The 22,826-nt window shown below is 46.8% G+C and overlaps 1 protein-coding gene across 3 annotated transcripts in view; it reads left to right on the forward strand.

Annotated features, from left to right (window-relative positions):
* The first annotated feature begins 110 nt into the window (after positions 1–110).
* The window catches only part of TTYH3 (tweety family member 3), a 69,949-nt gene continuing 47,233 nt past the window's right edge, over positions 111–22,826 (forward strand). The window contains exon 1 of one of the 3 annotated variants that reach the window (XM_026054182.1): positions 111–258. In XM_026054182.1, the coding sequence (XP_025909967.1) occupies positions 136–258 (123 nt within the window). In that variant the 5' untranslated portion in view covers positions 111–135. The remainder of the gene's footprint in view (positions 259–22,826) is intronic. The other 2 variants (XM_026054183.1, XM_026054184.1) reach the window with 2 other exon arrangements.

The raw sequence follows: 22,826 nt of genomic DNA on the forward strand, positions 1-22,826 counted from the left end.
GGGCGGGCGCGTGCCGGGGCCGCGGCCGGGGATGCGGGGCCGCGGGTGAAGGCGGGAAGGGCGCGCGGAGGGCGGCGCTGCCGGTGCCGTTGGCGCTGCATGGCCGCGCGGCCGTGAGGCGAGCGCGGGCGCAGCATGGCGGGCGTGAGCTACTCGCCGCCCTGGTGGGTGAGCCTGCTGCACCGGCTGCCGCACCTCAGCCTGCGCTGGGAGCTCACGGCCGCCGACTTCCGCCCGCACGACGCCGAGTACCAGCAGGTGAGCGGCGGGGGGACACGGGGGGACACGGGGGGACACGCACACGCGCGGGGTGGCGGCGGGGGGGGTTGTGGGGTCGTTGTGTCCACGCGCGGGGGTGGCTGCCCCGCGGCTCCGGGGGTGGCTGCTCGCGCAGGGGGTCGCGTGCGGGTGTTAACCCACGCGCGCAGGGTGGTGTGGGGATACAGCCACACGCGCTGTGGGCTGTTGTTGCCCGCACTGTTGTGTTTGGGGTGTTACCCAATGCGCTCCCCCGTGGATTTTGGGGGTGGTGGTGAGAGCATCACCCCCACCCCCCCCCCAGACCCCGTGCCCCATTTTGGGGGCAGCTCTGCCCTGTGCGGAGCCCCCACGGGTCCCTCCTGCCATGGGGCTGCCCGAGCCCCTTGAAGGGGAGAGGGCAGGAATCAGCCCCACGGAGGGCAAGGGGGCAGCGCCGGCTTCCCCACGGGCCGCTTTGGGGTCCCCAGCAGGCGCTGGGAGCAGCGCGAGCCCCCCGTGGACGCCCCGGCCCCGCGGATGCCGCGCGCTCCGCGTCCCGCCACAGGCCGAGCGGGTCCCCGCGGCGGCCGCCCGCCGGCGGGTGCCTTGCTGTGTGCGAGCCGCGGTAGAACTGGGCGCGCGGGATGATGCACGCCTTTCCCTTCGTTATTATTTTTATTTATGTGTTTGTTCGGGTGCTGCTTAGCCTGTATGCTGTGCTTGGTTGGCTAGCCCGGTAATTAAAATGATTGTGGGGAGAATCCGTGCGCGCCAACATCTGTGTTCTCTGCTGTCATCTTGGAACGGAGCTGCAGTGGCTCTGCTGCCTCATTTTGCCACGGTCTCTGGTTTCGAAAACACCATTTTGCTTTTCTGAACATACTTGCTGTGCCCTATATATGCAGCCTCCTACCACAGGCACAAGCGAAAAGGCCCGGGCAACAGGGCAGCTCTCCTTTTTCCTAGAAACCAAAGGAATTAGATCTCCTTTGGAAAGCAGTATGTTTTGGCTTTTGGTTTTAAACACGTGAGCAGTTCCATAGGTTGAAGATAGAGCAAAATGTGTGAGATGTTTCAAGAGCACTGGTTAGACACTCTTTAAACCAATAAACAGAGTGGACTTTTGACCCAACTTCTATGTTTTGAGCTTCCGTTGCTTCAGTTGTTTGAGTTGCCTTGGCTTGCGATTTCACGGGGGGCACCCAGATACAGCACAGCAGCTCAGCTGCGCTTCCATGACCTCGGACTGTAGCTGCCTTTAAAACAAGGGCTAGGAGATATTAAAGATCAGAAGTTAGACTCGATGGAAAGATTTTCTTCAGAGTCTATTATCATGAAACAAGTGCTAGTTAACCTTTGAATGGACAGCAGGCGTCCTACTGTTTCTTACTTAAATTGCTTAAAAGCCTTCCTCGCAACCATCTGGGGTTGTCTTCATTTGTCAGATAGTGTTTTTGCAATAATCATACCGAGACTTAAACCCTTCTGTTGTTCTCCTCCTGTGTAGCTGCTTCCCCTCGCTTAATGATAGCAAGGACTTCTTGCACAGCAGTAGATGGCCTTTTAAGTCTCAACATTAGCTCAAAAGAAAACATCTTATCAAATGCAAAAGTGAATGTCTGGATTACTGCGAGGGTCTGCCTTCAAGAGCAAGATTTGAATAGCAGCTTTGCTGGTTGCAGCCTCAGCTGGGGACAGCAAATAGGCTCCACTAATGTGTTCGGTTTATCAGGAGCGCCCTCGCTGCTGGTTATGTAACCAGGCTGCCGCGTTCCCGGGAGCCGCGACTCTGGAGTTTGCAGCCACACAGATGAGTTTAGCGCAGGGAAACAGGGAAATCTAACCCAGGAGTCGAAGCCGTAAAGCTACACGTTCTCTTGTATTTTAAATTGTTCTGAAGGCCTTTGAATTCCAGCTTTTTTCCATTGGCTTTATTATGGATTTGCACCTTTTGCTCTGCTTGCAGCCCTTACTAACATAGTCTCCCCTTTCTTCTAGGAACCTCTTATATTTAGGAGAAGAGATTATTTTATAAAGACATGAAAATAAGAAAGTCTTTTTAAATCTGCATATTACATTGTTTCTTGTTCTGGTGGGTTGGCACAAAGCTTGTGCATCTGTGTATCCTTTTCTTTCCCATTAATGATTGATACCGTTGTTCTTGCACCTACAAGCTGTTGTGCTGTGTGGTGCAACTGAGTTCTCTCATGGCTAAGCAGAGGTCAGCAGGAGATGCTATGTGGGGCTTTAAGGAGATGGGAAAGGACAGACTGCCCCTGGCTGCAGTAAGCAAGGATTACCTTGACTAAACTGCAAATACCTTTAAGTTTCCATGATTTCAAGTTACAGAGCAGCTCGAATGTTGTCATGAATAAGCAAGCAGCAGGGCTCCGTGTCTCTTCTGGTCCTGGTTTGTTATGAGGAAGGAAGCAATGTTTCCTTCCTGATTCTTCAGTGATTCTCTAAAAAAGATGTCCCAACCCATGACCAAGGGAAGATGTTGCTTGCTTCACCGTGTTGCTCCTTGTGCAACCTCTTAGTCAAGGCCTGCTTTGCTGTCCTTGTGTTTTGGTGATAGACTTGGAATGTGTGCATCATTTGAACTTACTGTTTTAAGGAAACTTGGAATGGTGGCTTGGATTTGAATATTTATATGTTGTTTATGGAAGTGCCACGTGCTCTTGCAGGTGAGCAGCCTTGCTCATATAATAGGCTTTGTACCCCTACCTCTTCAGGATTATTTTAATGCGTGAGCCTCTATTCCACTGAAGCAGCAGACAGGGCTGTTGTCCCCTGTAGCTTTCCTGAAGCTTGTGTGGCTCATAGATAAGCACACGCTGCCCCTCTTTGAAGTCTGGGTCTCTGTTGTGCCTTCCGGGACCCTGGGTGATGGGGCATATCTCCTAACACAGATCTAACGACCAGTTCCAGCCTTCTGTCCCATATAGTCCCTTCCTTCAGGGCGGGAGGGACACCCGCTGCGCGCCGGCCTGTCTCGAGGCAGCTGTGTCCATTGTGCACCAGCCTCCCGGGGCTTCCTCCTTTTGTCCAGGATCATGGGAAACCCTCAGGGCAACATTGCGCCAAAGGCTGTGATCCATGCAGCCACAGCCACCTTCGTCACCTCAATCTGTCTCTCAAACACTGTCTCTAAGCATTGTTTACTTCGTGTCTTCTCCCAGTGCCTGTCTTTTGGGATTAGGTTAGAGCACTGTGGCTGAAGGAGATCCTCCTGTCTGGACTAGGTTATTTTGAAATGTGTGTGACTGCCCTTCCTTTAGCAGCTTCACTTCAGTCATGGCAAGCTGTGGACACCAGTAAAACCACTTGTTCATTTGGGGGAAAGGAGACGAGCTCTGATGAAGAGGACTGAGATGTTGATCCTTCTTCTCCAGCGGGGTAGAAATACTGATGCTCAGAGGCCCTTCAGAGCTGCCTTCGTGTCCTGGTTTCCAGGTGCTGCTCCAAGGGGTTAACGCCTTCTGTAGGGATGACTCTATGTGTATCAGACCAGTTCTTTCCCTCACCCTCTCATGAATCATTGGGTTTGAAGATATCTTGATATGAACAGTTTTGTTCTAGCTATATTCTCATCTGAGTCATACTGCAGTGCTCTGCAAAGCCTTTTCATTGTGTAGTGAGTCACAAACTGTAGTGAAGGGAATGTGAAAATGGAGCAAAGCCTGTGTTGCTTCTGGCAGCATGAGGCTAATGCCAGTGCTAGCTCTTCTGCCTTTTGCTGCTGAACAAATAAATATTGGTTATTGTACTAGTAGGGTCCATTTGCTTTCCAATTCAGTTGAACAATCAAGTGGCTCTGAGAACATGCCACTGCCACTGAGTTAATCTGGTTAGTAGTGTAAAGATGTCTGCTTGTGAATTATTTGACTGCACAGCACTGATACAACTGTAGTTTTGAGGGCAGAGTTGGTTAAAAGACTTGAGGAAGTGTGCAAGTTATCCCCTAGAGAGAATCAGAAAGGTGTGAGGAGCTTTGTAATCATCAAGAGGTATTGGGATGTCTGTCTGGGTTGGGTATCTCTAGTCCTGAAGAAAAGGGAACCGCAGCACTTTGTTGTAGCTCTCGACACGCCTAGACATTTAGAATTGTATTTAAACAGTGACGAACAAGAGGCCATTAAAGTTAAGCCACCAAATATCCTCATGTGCTTTTCTGTTTCTTTCTTAATTGCTACAAAATCTGCCAGAATCCATGTAAACACACGAGTTCTGTGTGAATTTGGCCAGAAGAAAGCAAAATCCACCAGCATACCTCCAAGAGCCATCTTTGCATCGCCTTAATGCTTTTCTCTGTGAGAGCTGGGATTGATCATGGGTAGATCCAATGGCAGCCACATGTGCTTGGAAAAAGGCTCGCTGAGTGATCACTCCAATTAAGCTGCGGAGCCTCCCTAAAGGAAGCAGTGATAAGAAGGGGGCTGTGCTGTAGTGCTTGGTTTTGGGAAGATCTCTCTAGCCTTGTTGCCCTGGAGTTGCATTTCATGCATCTGCCAGGGCTTTCTTGCTGTGATATTGTTTTCCTACCCGTGTGCATGTGCAATGGGGCACCCAGCAGCAAAGGGCTCACTAGATGCTGTATAAGCCCAATGATACTCTCTTCCTTTGACTTGTAGACTTTAATCGAAGGCACGTGTGTCCGAAACGATAGGCAAAGGTTCCTGCAAGGAATTGACTCTGTCAGGTACTTTTGCTGGCTTTGTGAGGCTGTTTCCCTACACATAACAGCTAATGTCGTTTTTGGAAGTATTTCTTGGCTGCAGAATCACGATGCAGTCCGAACTGCCAAAAAACTTGGATTAGAGAGATTGTTTTAGAACTTCCTCTACTGTACTGGCGTCTTATTTCAACTCTGAAACCGAGAGCCGTTCTGTAAATTGGAAACATGTGTATTAGTAAAGTTGGATGACGTGTTCTTGTCTAGTTGGCTCCAAGTCAGAGGGTAATGTGCCTTTCTTAGAGGGGGTTAGGCTGAGGTTTTCTTTCTTTCTTTCAGGAATAGATGGCCCGTTTCCCAGGCCTGATCAGCTATCCTGCTGTAGCTCTAGTTTGTGCTTTTTTCCATACAGGTCAGCTGCCCCTGGGTAGTAGAACCCTATATTTTTTAATTAAATTGAAGTTGCTTTTAGGTTTTGAAAACTTTGCTTCCTCCCTTTCCTCATCAGGCCTGGTTACATGAGTAATCACATAATACCTCTTATCAGCAAATTGGTGCTGTAGCCTGACTCCTCTACTCCGCGTTTCATCTGGAAGAGCATATACTAGGGATCTGCAGCATAATGAATAACCAAAAAAAGTAGAAATAAGCCAGTTTTTGATGGTTGATTTACCAAAGCAGGACATGTAAGGTTTCTGTGGACCATACATGCAGTCAGCATATGGTATACAGGCAGGAAAAAAGTCAACCTTTGCCAGCTTTCTGTCTGCAGCCTTACTTTTTTTGCTGATCCATGCTGTGCTGCTGCTTTTTCAGATGTTCTCCTGAGAACTGACAGTTTCTGGAAACCCTGACTGTAAATTACCTTACTCTAGTCAGATGAGCAATTTTTTTTCCCCCCTGAATATATGACTTTAGCAGACCAAAATACACACAAAGGCCTGGAAGGTGACTTGGAGGAATATGAAGTGCATTGTGGAGGGAAGATGTGAGTGTGTGCAGATGTAGACCATGCTCCTTTTATTTGGGTAGAATATTGAAAGCATTAATCCTGCTTAGAGAAGATATTTTTGCCAGACCTGCTGAGCTTTCCAGTCTAAGGAGACCTTCTCACAGTGTTCAGTACTTGGAAGGTATCATGCTGGTCTTAGTTGGAATAGTAGAATTAAGAGTTAGAAGTGTTTCTCTAATCAGATGATGGCCAGGGCATCCTGGCTGCTCTGCTGAAGCCAGAAGAAATCACTAGTCCTCTTAAAAATCTGCTGTTCTACAGTGATGTAACAGCCTTGTCTCCTGGTCTGTCTTTAGGTAGTTTTGGGTCATCTTGGGTCATCTTTAGGGAGTCTTGAGTGTTGCCTATCTGCTGGACCTACCAGTACGCGTCCGACCACTTTTGGTTTGGTGAAGATGACATTAAAGAACGTTGTATCTTGCCATTGCCTTGGAAATGAGGAGGTTCTGCAGGACCTCAAGATTGGGAGGGAGGCCTCCAACCTCAGTTTGCCACCAAAATGGTGTGGCTACTAGGGAAGTTTATCTTGGTGTCTGTCTCCAAAGTCAGATCATGGGTGTTCTGGAAAAAGAACTAGGATGAAGACAAATCTGTCCAGTCTTGCTTCATCTTCCCTCCCCTCACACTCTACCCATTTTACCCCCTGGATTCCCCTGGCGCTTTTGATTTATATTTATTAAAAGAGAAAAATCCATGCTCTTAAAATTAATAAAGAGCCCTAGTTTAATCAATCACCCAGCATAGGACTTTTTTTTTTTTTTTTTAGTATTGTTACTAGGGAAAGTGACAAATTCTCACCGAGAAGTCAATATCCTTGTTGCATGACTCTGGAGATTAAGGGTGGAAAGTCAGGTGCTTTTCTCTGACTTAATCCCAAGGTTTTGGATTAGGGAGCTGTGCACAAACCTCTGCTCTTGATCTCTTACTTGTGTTGGGGTTTAGTTTCTTTTTCGACCTGCCAACTAAATCTAAGGAGAATGAGACGGACAAAAGCTTGAGGTCTTTGTCGGAACAGGTTTCTTGACCTCTGTGCCTCTTCAGGAGGGACAACTCGCCAGTCCTTCGGCATCTTCTTGCACAACGAGGCTAACTTTCCACCTTTCCCACCACATCCCACATACTTATTTAAGGAAAGAGTGAGGTTCATATACTTCATGCTACGCGTGTCCACGTGGTAAGACTGTCGTGATAGAGCTTGTGCAGCCAGTTCTGTAGTTCCTTTGTGTGGACTCTTCTTATACCCGTAAGCATTTGCACCCTATAGACTAAGCAGTCTTGGTTAACACGTCTCTTTCGCTTGTAACTAAGCTCTTAATGGCTGTCAGTTCTCCTCTTGTTTCTGTTTTATCTTTTAGTAGTAAACTTTCCACCAGTTACGTTGAGACTTCCCATTCCCCTTGAGTGGGTAGGAGAATTTGGCTTGTTTTCAACTAAATGCAGTTCCCATAGCTGGGGGAAGGGAGGTGATGTCTGCGAATTTCTGTGCTCAGCAAGACTTGAGTAACTTTGGGATAAATCAGGACTGCCTTCTCTACTAAACTTTTTAAACTAGCTCTTACTTTTGAGATATTGATGCCAAGTATTTGGAGTGCTCTAACGTTGGAGAATTGTCTCAAATTTCTTCTTTAGTGTATGCGCTTGCCAGAAAAAAAAACCCTCCTGGAAAAGAAAACAAACCAAAAGCCCTCGATAAACTTGGTTCTCCTTTGGCAAGATTTCCTGTGCTTTCTGGGTATGTCATCCTGCTAGTTCTTCATTTTAGCAAGAAGTTGGTCATTTTATTTATTTATTTATTTTCCACGCATGACACTGTAGAAGGATGAGGAGAAAAAAAGCATCACTGGGAATGAATGTTTCTTTGTATGTATGTGTATATATATGGATATATAGACTGCATATGAGCCAGGAAAGAACAAACTTGGTGCACTCTCATGCTAATTTCAAACTCTTGTTTCTTTTTTTCTTAGATTTCTGGGTCACAAGCCACTTTTCTTTGAGTCATTTCTTAAAACTTACAAGCTTATAACGAGCTGTAGGGTTTGGTGAGCCAAAAATGTGCACGTTCTTGCAGAATAATCATCAGTGTGCTTGAGGTTACAAGGCTATTCTCTTGCCAAAGAGAAAGTAGGTTAGCGTGCAATACGTGAACACAACATTTGGAGCAACTCGGGCAAGGTACTTGTACCAGTTCCCTTCTGCAAGCGCCTGGATGTGATGATAGCCCTGAAAGTAATGTCTGCTTTCATGTGGTTTTAGCTTCAGCAGGTAGAGTGGGTGCCAAGCTTCTTTTAACTTACTATTTTAACAAACTTGAGCATTTTTTTTTCAATGGCAAGATCAGCATTGAGACCTGTTGTGAAAAAGAGCTGATCCCCCCTCCAGCTGCTGCCTTTCACCCTTATTTAACTGGAGCTGCATGTTCTGATTTGGGATTTCACTGCTCAGTGCTGAATGCTTTTTTTTTTTCTGGCTGATGCATCTCAGATTGGTGCCACATGTGCATGAAAGCCCTTTGTGGTGTGAAATGAGGGGATGAAAGATATTGCTGATCCATCTGAACAATGTGGGACTTATTCCTGGGCCAGGGGAACCTGGAATGTGGGGAATGGCTGTTTCACAAACGTGTAACACATTCAGATGTGTTGTTATGCCAGTGTTGGTGTCTGTGCACGGCCACCCTTTTGAGTCTATAAAATGCTGCCGCTCATGCAGGGAATTTAAACAAGCCTTCTATTCAACTCTGAAATTCAAAATAACTCTAAAACCCAAATGGAGGCACTTCACTTGCATAATAGTGTCTGTTACAAGGAGGACTGTGTTGTAAATGATGTAATTGCTCCTTAAGATAAGGCCGCCTTGTGGGAGGGGGAAGAGAGGGTATGTGAAAGAATGATTAAAAATATTGCTAATAGTATCAAAGCTATCCACAGGGCATTAAATTAGCAGACTTCTAAAAACCTCCAAGTGGACTGGGCTGCAAATGTGTATGTGGTAAAAAGTGACCCATTCCCTGGTGCTACCAACTTCCCCTACTAATTAATTTAATTGCATCAGGAGTGAGCAGTATGTGTCCGAATAGTGTGACTGGCAGAGTATGAGCTCACGAGGCTGAGCTCTTTTCTTAAGATAGACTTGGGTTATTTTTTTTTTCCCTCCCTTGCAGTCAGGCTGTGTCCTCAAGTTACTTGTGAGGCTGTTGACTGTAACTGAGAAACCGGCACCGTTTCGGTTCTTGCTGCAGCATCTAAAAAAAGGCAGCATTTCTGTGCCGTGCTGGGCGATGCCGTCTGCTTGGCTGCTGCTGCATCGCCCCGCGTTGGACTAGGATGGTGACCCTGGCACCGAGGGGCTCCTTGCACCCGCTGGTCTTGCTGTTCTCCTCTCCTGGCAGCCTTGCTGTGTTGTTTCCCTTTCTCTCTAAACTTATATTGAACTTATTTTACTCCATCTAGGAATGGCCCTTTGTGGTGTTTTCCCTCGCTGGAAGTGCCTCCGTGCTCTGTTGGGACAGGCCTGGCGGAGGGGCAGTCTGTCTGCTGCCCCCCTCCCTGCCCCGCTCTGCAGCATTCACTCCAGGAAACGCTGAGAAAGCCGAGAGGGATGGAATTCATGAAACTCAAGCTGCGCTTCCATGAAAACGTGTTTTCAATTTCTGCCTCCTTGGGAGCCTGAGTCGTGATTGTAACGAGGGGGGTTGGCGCATGGAGTGAATGGAAGCGGTGGAGCCGGCGCTCTGAGCCTCTCCGCTCCCCGTCCCGCTGCCTCTCTGCATTCAAAGGCTGCTCTGTGCTTTGTGGCCGCTTCAGGAAGCCCTTTTTGTGTTCAGCTGGCCGAAAGGCCCCGGTGTTTTCCTGCTGGGTTTGATCTGGCTGTCAGGGGCCTCAATGACCGCGACGTGCTTGCGAGGGATGTGGGGGGGACATCGGCTGGGGGTGGCTTGTCCCCTTCCCTGCACTTGATCCTGCTTTGGGAGACCTGCTGCTGGCTGAGGGTGAGGGTTATAAAGTTGAAAACTTCTCGTAAAACTCACAAGTTCGTTTCCTCTTTAATGACACCCAGCTACACGTTCATAATCCTCAGGTCCTAGAAACATCATCAGTTGCATTAAGTTATACTGCATCCAAAAAAGTTTATATTTTTTTCAACTTTATTTTTTTTCCTCTTCCCAAATGCATCCATAGTGAGTCTTTATTCTTTGGTAAAGAACATGGAAGTGTGCAGAAAAGAAGGAAGTAGCTGGGTGCTTGGTGACCGACCTCTGCATGGATCTTAGCATTGAGCTAAGAGGAAAGGGTGGAGTGTCCGGAGATCACCAGGTAGCTCTGGGATCCCAGCAGTTGCAGTATGGGCTTACGGGTGGGGAGAAGCAGAAGGAAGAGAGAGTCTAATCAAATCTTAAGTAAATACCTTACCTTAAAACTTTAGCACCTTTGGGGATAAGAACGTAGCGTGTGCGGTTGCCAGCTCTGCAGACAACACTGGCTTTGGGTGGGAAGCCAGGACGGGCTGTTTGGCCAAAGTTCGTAGCAGCAAGCATTAATGTTTGTGCTCCCTTCAGAGGGAAACCATTTCAATTATAGTAGGTGGCAGGGAAAACGAATGGATCTTCTGAATTTTGGGAGTTGTTGTCTGAATTTGGTGGAAAGCAGAGCATCCTTGATGCTTCTCTCCGAAGTCCTTACTTCGGATGAGAGTGCTGTTTTACGAAACAGACTGCCGAATGCTTCCGATGGGCCTTCTGGTATTTTAAAATATGACCTATATTTTCTGTTTGTGCCTCCTTTCCTCCCCCCGAGTCTGAGGTGTTGGCGCTTTACAACACCGAGTAGCACATAAGGCCCTGGTAGGACAGGGCTCCATCCCTGCTCTCCAAGGTGGCCTTTTCCGAGTGCTGGCCATTCCTTACGGATGTAGCAAAATTCTTAGGGGTTGGACAAAAGGTGTCTCATTTGATGAGAAGGAGAATGAAAACAAAAAATTTACAGGGTTGAGATAACTGCTTCTCATTTTGATGGATATAAAATACTAGGGAAACATAGAAATCATGTTTGGCCTTTAACACTGGATTCTGGGACAGCTTTAGTGCTGTAACAGGCTTCCCAGTGCAACTCTTGATCGCTGCAGTCATTTTGTTTTTGAGCTTTTTCACCTTGACCTGCTGCAAGTTAAAAGTCACTTCAAACAGAGACCCTTGGAAAGCATTTTAAAACACTTTAAATATTTAAAGATCATTTGTAGGTGACGAATACAGAATAGGTCCCGGTTTCACCGCGCGGACCAGTGGTGATCTTGGACGTGCTTCCAATGCCTGCGTTTTAGCAGGCAGCTCTTGGAGAAGCGCTGTGAGTGATGGTCGCTGCTGGGAGCGTTCTGCTGAGGTGTAAATAACAAGGTTGGACGTTTTACTCTAGCTCTGCTGTTTTTTATTAGCGCTGCTTAGCTGTAGCCCCAGGCAATGTGAAAGCGATGGGAGGAAGGGACAAGATGTGAACTTCCCCCTCTCCCAGCAGAGGATGATGAGAGAAGCAAGGTAGGGGGATCTCGTTGCCCTAACCCCGACTGGCACGTTAATTCCTCTTGTCCATGTATGCCTATCTTAAGACTACAATTGTTACTGAGGGAATTGCATACTGGCTCACACGCGTGTCTCATTCCTCTGCCTTTCCTCCTTTTTCATGTTTGTATGGATTTTTTTAATCTATTAAAATTGAGTGATTCAACTGCTCTAGTAACATTGCTGTTAATTTTGCTTCCAAGAAAGCATTGATCTGGAAAGCTGCTGCTTATCTTCAGACTGCAACTAAACACATCTAATAATTATTTGCTGTTATATCTGCCTGTGAGGGGCCTGTCCACTCATGTGCTTGTGGTGGCAAAGAGGACGGGTCCAGCTTCAGGACCTGCTTGTTTCATCTGAATCCTGTTCTGCTGCTGTCGGCTCAGCCTTGGTCCCGGAGGAGGTGTGCCTTGGAACAGGTGAAATGTAGTTCTGCAGGTATAACCCATTGGCAGGACTTTGATCACTTCCTTGATTACCACGTTTGCTAAATTTGTGTTGGGCTAGCTGAGAGTGATCTTGATTACCTGATGCAATAAATTAAAGATTCCAAGAGAGGGATGTTTTTAAGACCTTGAGGTCAAACCAGGTATGTCTGTATTTCCTTTCCCTTCCAAAATGAGATCTGCTGCTTTGACTCTGTGAATATCGAGCTCCCTTTCCAACGTGTGTCCCTTTAAAACAAAACCACCGACTGTTTTGTTCTTTATTTGCTAACCAAAAACACGCTCCTCCATGTTCTTTGATACTAAATCTCTTCTGAGGTCATACAAAACTCTCGGTTTGACGTGCAGTCAAACTAGCATGTGACTGTTGCCATCTAATGAATTGCTGGTTGGCTGTACTGGAAAAATAGAGATCCCGAGTATTTTGTCTTTAGCTGCACCATCAGAGCTGGTTCAATGCAGTCTCTCTTCCATGTGTAATGAACTTAAGCCAACTGTAGAAAGGGCTGAGAGCATCAGAACTTTTGGCACCAGAGTGGAAACTGCAGTGGAGGCTTCAGCTTTAGCTCTAACAAAGATGTTTATGACTGAGAACAAAGATGAGTGAAACTAAACTGCAGCAAAATGTTTCAGGAAGGTCATCTTGAATGCCCCAAAGCTTGATGCTTTGACTCAAGCTATTTATGTATGTATATATGTATGTATTTTTGGTGAAAATATTGACTAAAAATGTTTCTGAAATGGCTTCTTGACCCTGTGATCTAGAGAAGGGTCGTGAGGGCTGAAGCTCTTCCCTGGTCTGACTGCAGCTGGGAGCAGTAGCAGCCACGCAGACCATGGGCTGGCAGCACCGATGCTGCAGTGGGGCTGCCTGCGGCCGGGCAGGGAACCGCGAGCTCCTGCAGCGCCCGAGATCCCTGCAGGCAGCAAAGCACCTTGCTTGGTGCCAGATGCCTGCGAGAAAGAGGATCTTGCCCTGTTCATGCTGCACTCCTCGCTGTGATGTATTTAATTTCCAGCCGGCCCCTTGATAACCCCCTGTCTTTGTGTCCCTTGGTAAACAGGCTTCCGAGGGGAGCTCTGCAGTCGAGGCACGTCCTCCTGCCTGCTCTGCTAGCTCGAGCTGGGTTAGTCATGCGTTGCACCGAGGGTGTCAGATCTGAGGCTCTCTCTCTTGCTTCTGCTCCCTCAATCCTTGCTCTGTAGAAGACAGTAATCTGCAAAAGGGTGGTTAAAGCTGTGGAGCTTGGTTATGTGGTCGTGTCGCTTCCTTTGCCCCGATCTTTGGACTGGACTAAGGAGATAATGTTTTGAACATAGAAAAAAAATTCGGGATCCTAGGATGATGGCGCTGTACTGCTCAACTCTAGGGAGAGCCAGTGAAATGAAAACACTATGTGTGATTTTTAGGAGAAAACCAAGTGCAGACTTCTGGGTGTCACACTGTTCCTCCTGGTCAAATTCTGCTTCTGGAAGTTACTGTTGAAGCTCCAGGTCGCTGCATGGGGATGGCATCATCAGTCTTCAATGCCCCGGTGCCTTCACTTGCATGTTTCCCACCTGAAGCTATAATGTTGTGAGGATATAATCACTTCCATAGCCACCTGCATGTCATAAAGATTATGGAGCCTGGTAAGGATGAAGGGCACAGAAGTAATGCCCCCTCGTGCAAATGCCTTTGCTGAAGCAGGGCACAGAAGGGTACCCGCAGCGTGACACTGGTGTGGAGATCGCTTGGCTTGCGGTGTTGGGTGGTACGAGGCACCCTGTCCCTGGAGAACAGGGGATCAGAAGGGCCTATAAGGGGGTGTGCATGTGTGCAGCATGAGATGTGTCCTTAAATACAGTGAGGCCGTAAGAAGGTGAATCTCTGCGGTTAGCAATCCACGGTAAGCCCTGCAGAGAACCTGCTGCTGATCTCAAGGAGGGAATGCTGCAGACCGGCTTATCTCACTAATGTGGCGAAACCTTGAAGGCACCAGGGACACGCGCTGGCCGTTTCTTTTCACTCCCTCTTCCCTGCCCTCCTTTGCTCTGCTTTTACAGACCTCCCCCTACTCCTTTCTTGGAGCTTAGCAAATTTTACAACACTTCATTTTCTGCGTTACTGCAGAAATGCAGAATGCAGCATTTCTGCATTAAGTTAAAATACCTTTCCAGAACACATGTGGGCTTGTCTTCTCAGTAAGATTTTTAGTTGTCTGCTTAGTTTTTGTTGAAGATGATAGGAGGAAGGAAGAAAATCAAGAGCTTCTCTCTTTTTAGCCCCCTCCGGGGTGAGGGCTGGGGATGTGTTGTGGGTTTCTTGGCAGGCCCGTAAAGGGAGAGCTGCTTCTCTCCATTAGTGCCAGGGGTCTCATGATGGATTTTATGCTGTATGGAGTTAGAACAGTCAGTTTGCTCTGTAAAACTGTGTGAACGGATCCCTGCTCTTTTGTCCTGCGGTTTATGCCCCGCTTGCTTTCATTCAATAAAAAGCTTCATGAAGATGCAAGAGTTATGGCAGACACTGTTTGGGTTGCTTCTGGGGACTCTATCTGGCAGCCCTTCAAAACTTTTTCCTAGGAAGTTGCTCTCGCTTTTCCTGCAATGTTCAGGCAATGTAATAAACTCTGCATTGCCTCGGTGACTCGAGGAGCTGCTCGGCACTTTCCAGCAGAATTAGCACCTGCTGAAAGAAGGAGAATTGATACCTGCTGAATTCCAGGCAACTGCTGCCAGCTCACAAGGGCCTTGAAAAGTATCATGTCAAAAATCCAGTAGATCCAAAAGTCTCGTTTTCAAGGTAGGTTCGGAGTGAGATAATGTTGCTAATGCAGCTGGTCTCTGTGGTGCTACCAAAACTACTTTGCTGGTTGTTGGTGGTAGCGTAGCGGGAATGGCAGCTGCTCTGCTGTCGAGTGGCCTTGGCCTGGGTGCTCCATGGGACGTGAGACTAAATACCCCATTCCTAGTGTTTTGGGGCCAGAAAATACCGCTCCTACTGTTTTGGGACTGGAAAACCATCCTCACTTCATATGAATTTGAAGTGCTGCTGTGCATGATGGTGCAAGGGATGAGGCTGCTGCTCTGTGGTACCTGAAATGTTTTTTTCTCCTATTATATCCTCCTAGTATTTCCATTTGAATTCAAAGGGGTGTGTTTTCAACCTCAGATGTGAGGTTAAAAACAAATAAACAAACAAAAAAAGGTGGAAAATCTATCTTGGATAATCTCTCTGAAGACCAGTATTATATAATCCAGAATATGTCACCTACCTGCAGTAGATACTTGTGAAGAACTTGGAGAAAAGAATCTAAACAGGGATTAAGGATTTGCAGGAAAAAATGAAGCACTCTATTAGCTGAAATAAAACCAAGAATCTTAATGATAGGATCTGAGGACCAAATGGCATTGTTTGTCCAAGACTTTAAACAAGGGTCTCTGAAGCTAACGTCAAGAAGATAAGGATATATGGCTTGTGCGTGTGTGTGTGTATATACACACATACATATTTATATATAAATATAAACAGAAAATTTGTGTGTATCTGTTAGGGAAGACAACAAAATCTCAAAACATCCTCCCTCCTTTCTACGCTCAAAAACACCAACCAACCACAATCACTGTACAGTATGTGGGGAACTTCAGTCGATTGAGGATGTGAAACAAAATGTACTTCCCTGTTCTGTGCAAGAAGTTGAGCACCATGAGTGGGGCTGCTGATGTGTCTGGAGGAAGGCTGCAGCTGTGTGAAGAAATTCAAGGTCAAAGCCACGGGACCACTGACCTTAGTGGCCTTTGTAAGTGGCCTTCCTGCCACTGTCCTTTGGTGGGAAGATGTGATACTTCCGAAATGCAAAACTGCAGGGGTGAAATTAATAGCTTTAGTGGATGGGGAAATGGGGAGGTCTTCATAAGCTACTGCAGACACTTGCTATACATAAGTTCCCCAGTGAAAAGTAGGGTGAAAATCTGAGTCCTTGTGAAGGATAAGTTGATCACAAGTGGGGAGGCAGATCTGCAGCCTTTCAAAGGCACAAACTTGGCTTTTAGCTTGTGGGGAGTGTATTTTTAGGCCCAAGCTGGCATTTAGTGTGCCTCTGAGTTGGTAGCAGTATACAAATCATGCAGTAAATGATCTTAAAAGCAGCATAGCCAAATGAAGGTATGCCAGAACCCTCGCTTGTCCCCATGTGCCTCTCCAGTGGCTGAGATGTGGCAGCAGCAACAGGGCAGCCCGTTGTTATCTTGCTGCTAGCACTGGTGCTCCAGGCCCAGCCGGGAGCAGCGATTCCCAGGAATGAGCGCACGCAGTGGCCATGTCCGTGCAAAACAGACATGGTTCTGGATGGCCGGAGTTGGGGGGCACGAGCTCTTCAGCAGCCCCAGGCAGCTAAAGCCTCAACCGAGCAGATGGTGTCTGTATTTCTGCCTATAAAACTGATCCAAGCAGCTCTGCTGAGGAGTAGATGCTCTCGGTGACTCCCCACATGCAGTGGCTATGAAAACAAATGCCCAAGGACTCTGTTTTCCACAGTGTCCTTCTCTACCAAAGGCATGTCACTGTGAGCAAGTTACTGGATTAGCATAGCAGGGGTGGCTTGAAGTACTGCTGATAAGAGCGAAGTGTTTCCTGCTGGGATTATGACCAAGTGACTTAGAATTCTGCTGTGTTGCACATTTTTCATCCCCTGACTTAAATAGGAAAGATTTGGCTGCCTCACGTGTCACTGCTTCCTCTTTTACATCTATAAATTGCAGAAGGATTTTCTGGTGTCCACATCGACAGTGTACAAAGACTGAGGTTGGTAAAAGAAAGTCATTCCCTCTTCTGAGAACCATAATACCATAAAAAGTATTGTAAAATGTTTCCTATCTTGTGTTATGTTTTGAAAAACTCTTCCTTCTAGTAACTTGTGGAAAATAGGGTGGGCCATGTGTTAGATAACTTCTGATGGGTGGAAAAAGAGCACTTTTGGAAGGGGGGAAAAAAAGATGGCTGTACTTTTTAATATTACAGTTTGGGTGCTTGGATATCTCTAAAGGCCCAGAAAAAAAGTTTGCTGCTGCCATTGTCAAGTTGAACTGCTTAAAACTTTTGTTGAAAAGAACAACAAAAAAAGTTACTTTGCGGGTGTAAAGGTCAATGCAAACATTTTGGCTTACAGTTGTGTATTTGTACGGCCCATAGTTACATGCAGCGCAAGGTTTGCTGTGTGGTTTGTGCTCGGTATCTGAATATTCAAAGCCTGATCGCTTCTCCACAGCATGGCTTATCTCTGTTTAACATCCGTGCATTACTTTGCGAGGCAGAGCGTGAATGAGGAAGTGGTAGCAGTAGGTAACTACCTACCGCCTACGTAGCCTCTGCTTGCTTGGACTGCGTGTCCAGGAGCCCTGTTTGCTCAGGTGAAACGCACCAAGAGCAGCCTGGGCTCTGGGTTTAACCAGCACCTGCGTGGGGTTTCGTTCCTGACCGCCCTCTTCTGTGGGGAAATCTGAGCTCGTGTGTACTTGGTTACCTGACAGTGCAATTGTGAGGCAAGCAAAAGGTAAATGAAGTTATTACAACCCTCCAAGGAACACAGAGGTGAATAATATCGAGCATGAGAGCTGCAGTGCTGAAACTGAACTGCGCTTGCAGGAGGTTGCTGTGGACTAAAGGCTGAACTAGTGTTGCCTGATGTTACCTGTAACTGTGTGCATAGGGTGTCCTAAAGCCTTCTCTCTGGAAGTCTTAGATGTTTTCCTGCTGTTTCCCTGTTGCTGCTGGATCATGATTGGGGTCCTTAAGCCCATGTCTATTGAGCGAGCTGCTTCCTGCAGCCATTTAGAGTAAGTGTGTGCAGAAAGCTTGCTTATGTGTCTCCTTTGCTGGACAGTGCTTTTATTAGAGTCAAAAAAGCCTGCGTACTTCAGTTGCAGTTGGCTGCTGTAGCCTCACCTGCCTCGCTGTGCAACCGCCTCTAAGATTGTACCTGGACATGGATGGAAGTGGGAGCAGGTGCTGCTGCTGCTGAAGGAAGCAGAGGTTTGTGAAGCCTGCACTAGTTCTGGCCTTCATGTTAAGCACCTCTTGCAACACTGATGTAGAAAACTGCCTTTTATTGGTAAAATAAGGAAAAAGTTGCCTTTCCCACACAAACTCACCTGTGTTTAAGCATTTTGATGTGTAATGCATTAAGTTTTGTCTGTTACTGGGGAAAAAAATACCTGCAAAGCAGCTAAACCTGGTTATGACCATTTGTGTGAAGTAGAAAGGAAATAACTGTGCTTCGTGGTGCTTGATTGCTAAGAAAATCGGGTTTAATGCGTGGATGGGAAATTGCTAGGTATGCAAGGCAGTGTTTAATATCCCCTTTGGAATGATTTGGAGTGTTGCATCAATGGGCAGAATTCAGAAGGCGAATAAGTAAAAGGATTTCTGGCTGTCTCCTGTCTTCATACAACACTGTAGCTTTTATAAACATTTTTAAGCATCGTGAGGGGAAAAAAATATATTTCTGGGTTTGGCTTATAGATTAGCAGTTTCCTTCCTTCTGGTTTGCAGTCGGAAGCTGCCCTGGGTTTGGAAAGTCGATAGAACAAACCGCTGCCCTGCGGGCAACACGAGGCCTGCGATAGCCTTTTATTCCTGGTTACTTTGTGGTCTGCAGAACTTGGGCTGAGCAGGGAACGCTGCAGTTAGCATCTCTTGGCTTGTGCTTTCCTTGCTTCTTTCTCCACTGAAGACCATGCAACCCATGTCTTTCATGTTGCCTTGAGCTGTTGCTGTTGCCACGTGAGCACTTGATCAATTCTTCACTTCCCTAGGGAATGGATTAAGGGTAATTTGATGCTCTTCTTGGTGTATGTGTACCAACTTGCCAACAAAAGCTTCAGAAATGACGTGCAAAACCACAACTCGCCATACTGCGTTAGCACTGAATGCCTAAGGTAGTGATGTAATATCATTTTCCAGCTGGACAAGCAGTAACACAAATGACATCTTAACTAGACTCCATGTTCAGGTTCAATTCCATACCTTAAGCATTGCTACCGTGCAATTTCCCCCCAAACCTGCAAGTCTCTCTGCAGCCCTGCCTGTCTCCTGAAGCCCTTTGCAGAGCTGAACCTCTTTTAAAGAGTAATGAGCTTGAAAGCAAGATACGGGGCTGTGTGACTAGTTCCAGCCCATCCATTTATCAGTGAAATTGTTTCCCAGTGCTGCGTACTGATGGGAAGTGTCACGCTTGATAAATGTGCTCAAGCTTCTTCACTTCTCTCTCCCTATAGTTTAGCTTCTAGTAAGAAATACTGATATGTAAAGTATTGGATATATACAACAGAGACCAACTTGGAATGGAAACAGGGGAGGGATATTTTAAAGCTGGTTGGATACAGTCCAAGCAGCCAAGTTACTTTTGTTTTATAAAGATTTTATTAAAAACAATAAAGAAATTGAACTTTATGCATTGAAGCGTCTGGGAGGGAACATCCTTTCAGACGTTTGGCGTGTTGGAGATAACACCACTCTTCCTTTAATCGGTAGCCTTTTTTTAATCAAGTACTGCTATTTTTTCATGTAGTGCAGAGCCAGTGAGTCTGGGGTTCTGGGCATCTTGTTTCTGTTTGCTGGTCGAAATAGCTCTTCCTGACGGAGTGTAAATGGGAAATGGGCTGAGCTACACGTATGGGACAAGAGGAAGATGGGGAGTGACTTAGTGCCTGGAAAACTGTTAGTTCTGGCTATCTGCTCCCTAGCTTAGAAATAATTATTCCTGAAATGTTAGGAATTAGGCTAGTGAGATCATTTCCTGTCTTGTTACCTATGGCAGTATGATGCCAGGTTGGATTAGCATTTATGTAGTAAGATTTTTCGTTCTAGTAAGACTTGCAGTGAATACAAAACAACACTTTGTGGTGTTTGCTGCTAACGCTTTTATATTTCAGATGCAGATTGAAGACAACACTTTCTGTTAGTCTGAATACGGTTTTCCACAGATGACTGATTTGTAAATGAGAGTAACTGGTCACCACGCTTTTCCACTCTGTGGTAGTTCTTTGATATAGTTTCTTCCATGGTTAATTCTTAACTGTTGCTTGCCTGGTCTTAGCCCTGAGATCAGAGAAGAAGTTTTGCCCCTCAAATGCAGCAGGAGAAAAGAGACTTAGTCACTTGGGTGGATTTGTTTGCTCTGCCTTGCTGGTCTGGCAGGTGAGATTTGACAGATAGGAAGCTCTGGATAGCTTAGTCAAGTAATAAATTTTCATGTTTGTGTAGTAGATATCAGACTCTCATTTGAGATTATGGAGACTAATAGCCTCATTGTAAGATGGGACGAGAATGAAGGGAAAACTGGATTATTTATATTTCAGGAAAGGAGTAAATGGGAGCCTGCTCAACTCAGCCTTGAATTGAATCTCAACCCAGAGCCCTTTTGTGCTGGTGTTTTGGTTCTACCTCTGATGCAAAGTGCTCAGCAGTGATGCTGGAGTAGATGAGAGCATCTCTGGCACCTTCATGAATTTTTGCTGCTGTTAATGTTGGAAGCAGTACTTGGTGTCAAAACTGGAGTGATACAGAGGTAACTGGCTTACATACTTGAAAACTATGCTTATATAAATGACTATGAACTGTTTTGGCTACAGCTTTTGAATAATGAACACATCTAGTTTTGAATTGTCTGCTTATCAAAGTTCACCACCACTAGTTTTGTTGTGCTTTGTTCAAGGAAGCTAACAAAAAATGTGACTGATTCTCAAATGAATTTGTATGCTTGGTCCCTAATGCTTTTAAAAACTTCTGCTGGGTGTGCTGGAAGTATCTGCTGCTTTTCTGATAAGAATGTGCTTGGTGAAGGCACTCCATTTCTTATCTTGCTTTTTGGATTTTTTTCCCCTATATTTGGCGAGATGACTGTTACAGAGATGACTGAGTCAGTGTGGGGGGGAAATCTGTGGTTTGTGTCCTTAAGATCTTAAGCCTGCTCTTTGCTCCATCCTGGCAACATGGGTTGCTCGAGGGCCTTTCATTTCACTGCAGACTTTGGTCACCAGGAGTCAGACTTATCTATTTGACTCTACTAGGGCTTCTCATCTGTTCCAGTCTGATCTCCTGCCTCAGCTGATGGACAGGCAGTTTTGGAGGAAGGGGACAGTAACATAAAACAGTTGTTTTTATGTGGTTTATCTTTTGGGTTAAAAAATAGTGGAAAATAGCAATTCCAGGCCGCATAAACAAAGCATTGCGGTAATTGCAGCTGTGCAGTGATGGCAAGCGGGAGAGATGCTGATGCTTTTCCACCCTCTAGCATGTTTTCATTGGTTAGAGGCCAGTAGAGAGGCAAAGCTGATGACAGTATGGTATATACTGGACTCCTGAGATCAGCAGCAACCAGATCATGGAAAAATATCTGCAACTGGGCATATTCCTCTGTTGTTCTACCTTACCTGCTTCTTGCTGTCTCCAAGCTTGCTTCTCCCCCAGCCACACGCTAATAGTTTACCTGTGATCTTGGACCAAGCTTCCAATACAGGCCTCAGTGCATTCACTTGTAATGTTACACCTTTCTCCTTAGCTGTTTGCTGATCTGCAAAACAGATCACCCCGTCTCCATTTCAGCGCTCTCTCCAATTGTGACGCTTTTCTTTTGTCCACCCGTATCATGAGATGAATTTGACAGCTCCATGTAATGCTGATTTGGTTTAGGAGGCTGTGCTAGAGGAAAGCTATACCCTGCCGTGAGATATATGAGATGTCCCGATCAGGTACTCTAAGTAGTTTACGTCCTCCACATCCATGTCATCTTTTGTTACCCGTGGCTATGGTGATGGAAAGCATGACTGCTGGCTCAGTTTTCCACATTATTCCCGTTTCTGCACTCTCTCTTGCTCCTCATTCTGTGGGAAGCTTAGACCTTTCTTTGTGTCAGGTTATGTACTCTGGAAGAGAGCCCCTTTTCTGAGGAAGCTGTGCTCGAATCGCTCTCGCTTGCCTTCGTTGATGGATTGGGACATCTACGAGGGCAGCACTGGTGCAGGACCACGCTGCTTTGGAGGAGAGTTGGCACCTCACTGGGGCAGGAATGATGACCTGTGTCACAGCCGGGCTTATTCCTTCCCTCCCTGCTCTCCTTTATCTCCAGCTCCATCTCCCCGCTTGCTGGGGAGAGGCCGAGCTGCAGCAGGCGGTGGAGATGGAATCATCCCGTCTTGTTTGTGTGGAAATAACCCAACGCGGCCTCTCCGCGTCAACATTTCTCCGTCCTTCATTTCCTGAGGTACCGCCGGCCCTGGCCGTCTCTCCCTGATTGACCTCCGCCGGGGGAGAGATGGATATTGTGCTGAGGCGGGAGCCGAGGCGCTCGCTGTGCTCGCCACGCTCCGCTTGCAGCCGCGCGGAGGAGGGGACGCCAGGGCGGCGCTCGGCGCGTTGCCACACAGCCCTGGAAGGCGGCGGCCATTAGGAAGCACAAGCGTTGTGGCCGCGCGGCTCGCTGAGCGCCTTCCGAGGTGCCTTGTTTTCAGTCTTGAAGCATTTAACTTCTCCATCGCTTCCTTCTTCCTTGTGGGTACCTCTCCGTTCCTCCCTGCTCTGCTGTTTTCTTGTCAGGAGGTGTCTCGCGAGGTGTGACATCGGTGCTGCCGAGTCCCTCGTTCAGTCTCAAATTGGACTTGATGTATTTCTTGCATCCACAGAGTGATTCTGTGGTGCTTTTTGGTGGGAGAGAAGGTCTGTCTGTCACCTCTTGGTGCTCCATGACCACTTGAGGTGGTAGGTCCTTCAGCTGGAGGCAAACCTGCGCTCTGAGGGCTTGTGCTTAGCATGGTGCTCTAAATAAGCTGAAAACACTCCTAAAATGAGGTCATCAGCTGTGTCACATGCCTGGGCAGTCCACTAGTTGTACGTGCTGGGCACAAGCTGTGTAGCTG

This window comes from Nothoprocta perdicaria, unplaced genomic scaffold (genome assembly GCF_003342845.1).
Source record: "Nothoprocta perdicaria isolate Ctin4 unplaced genomic scaffold, notPer1 scaffold_12, whole genome shotgun sequence".
Classification (NCBI taxonomy): domain Eukaryota; kingdom Metazoa; phylum Chordata; class Aves; order Tinamiformes; family Tinamidae; genus Nothoprocta; species Nothoprocta perdicaria.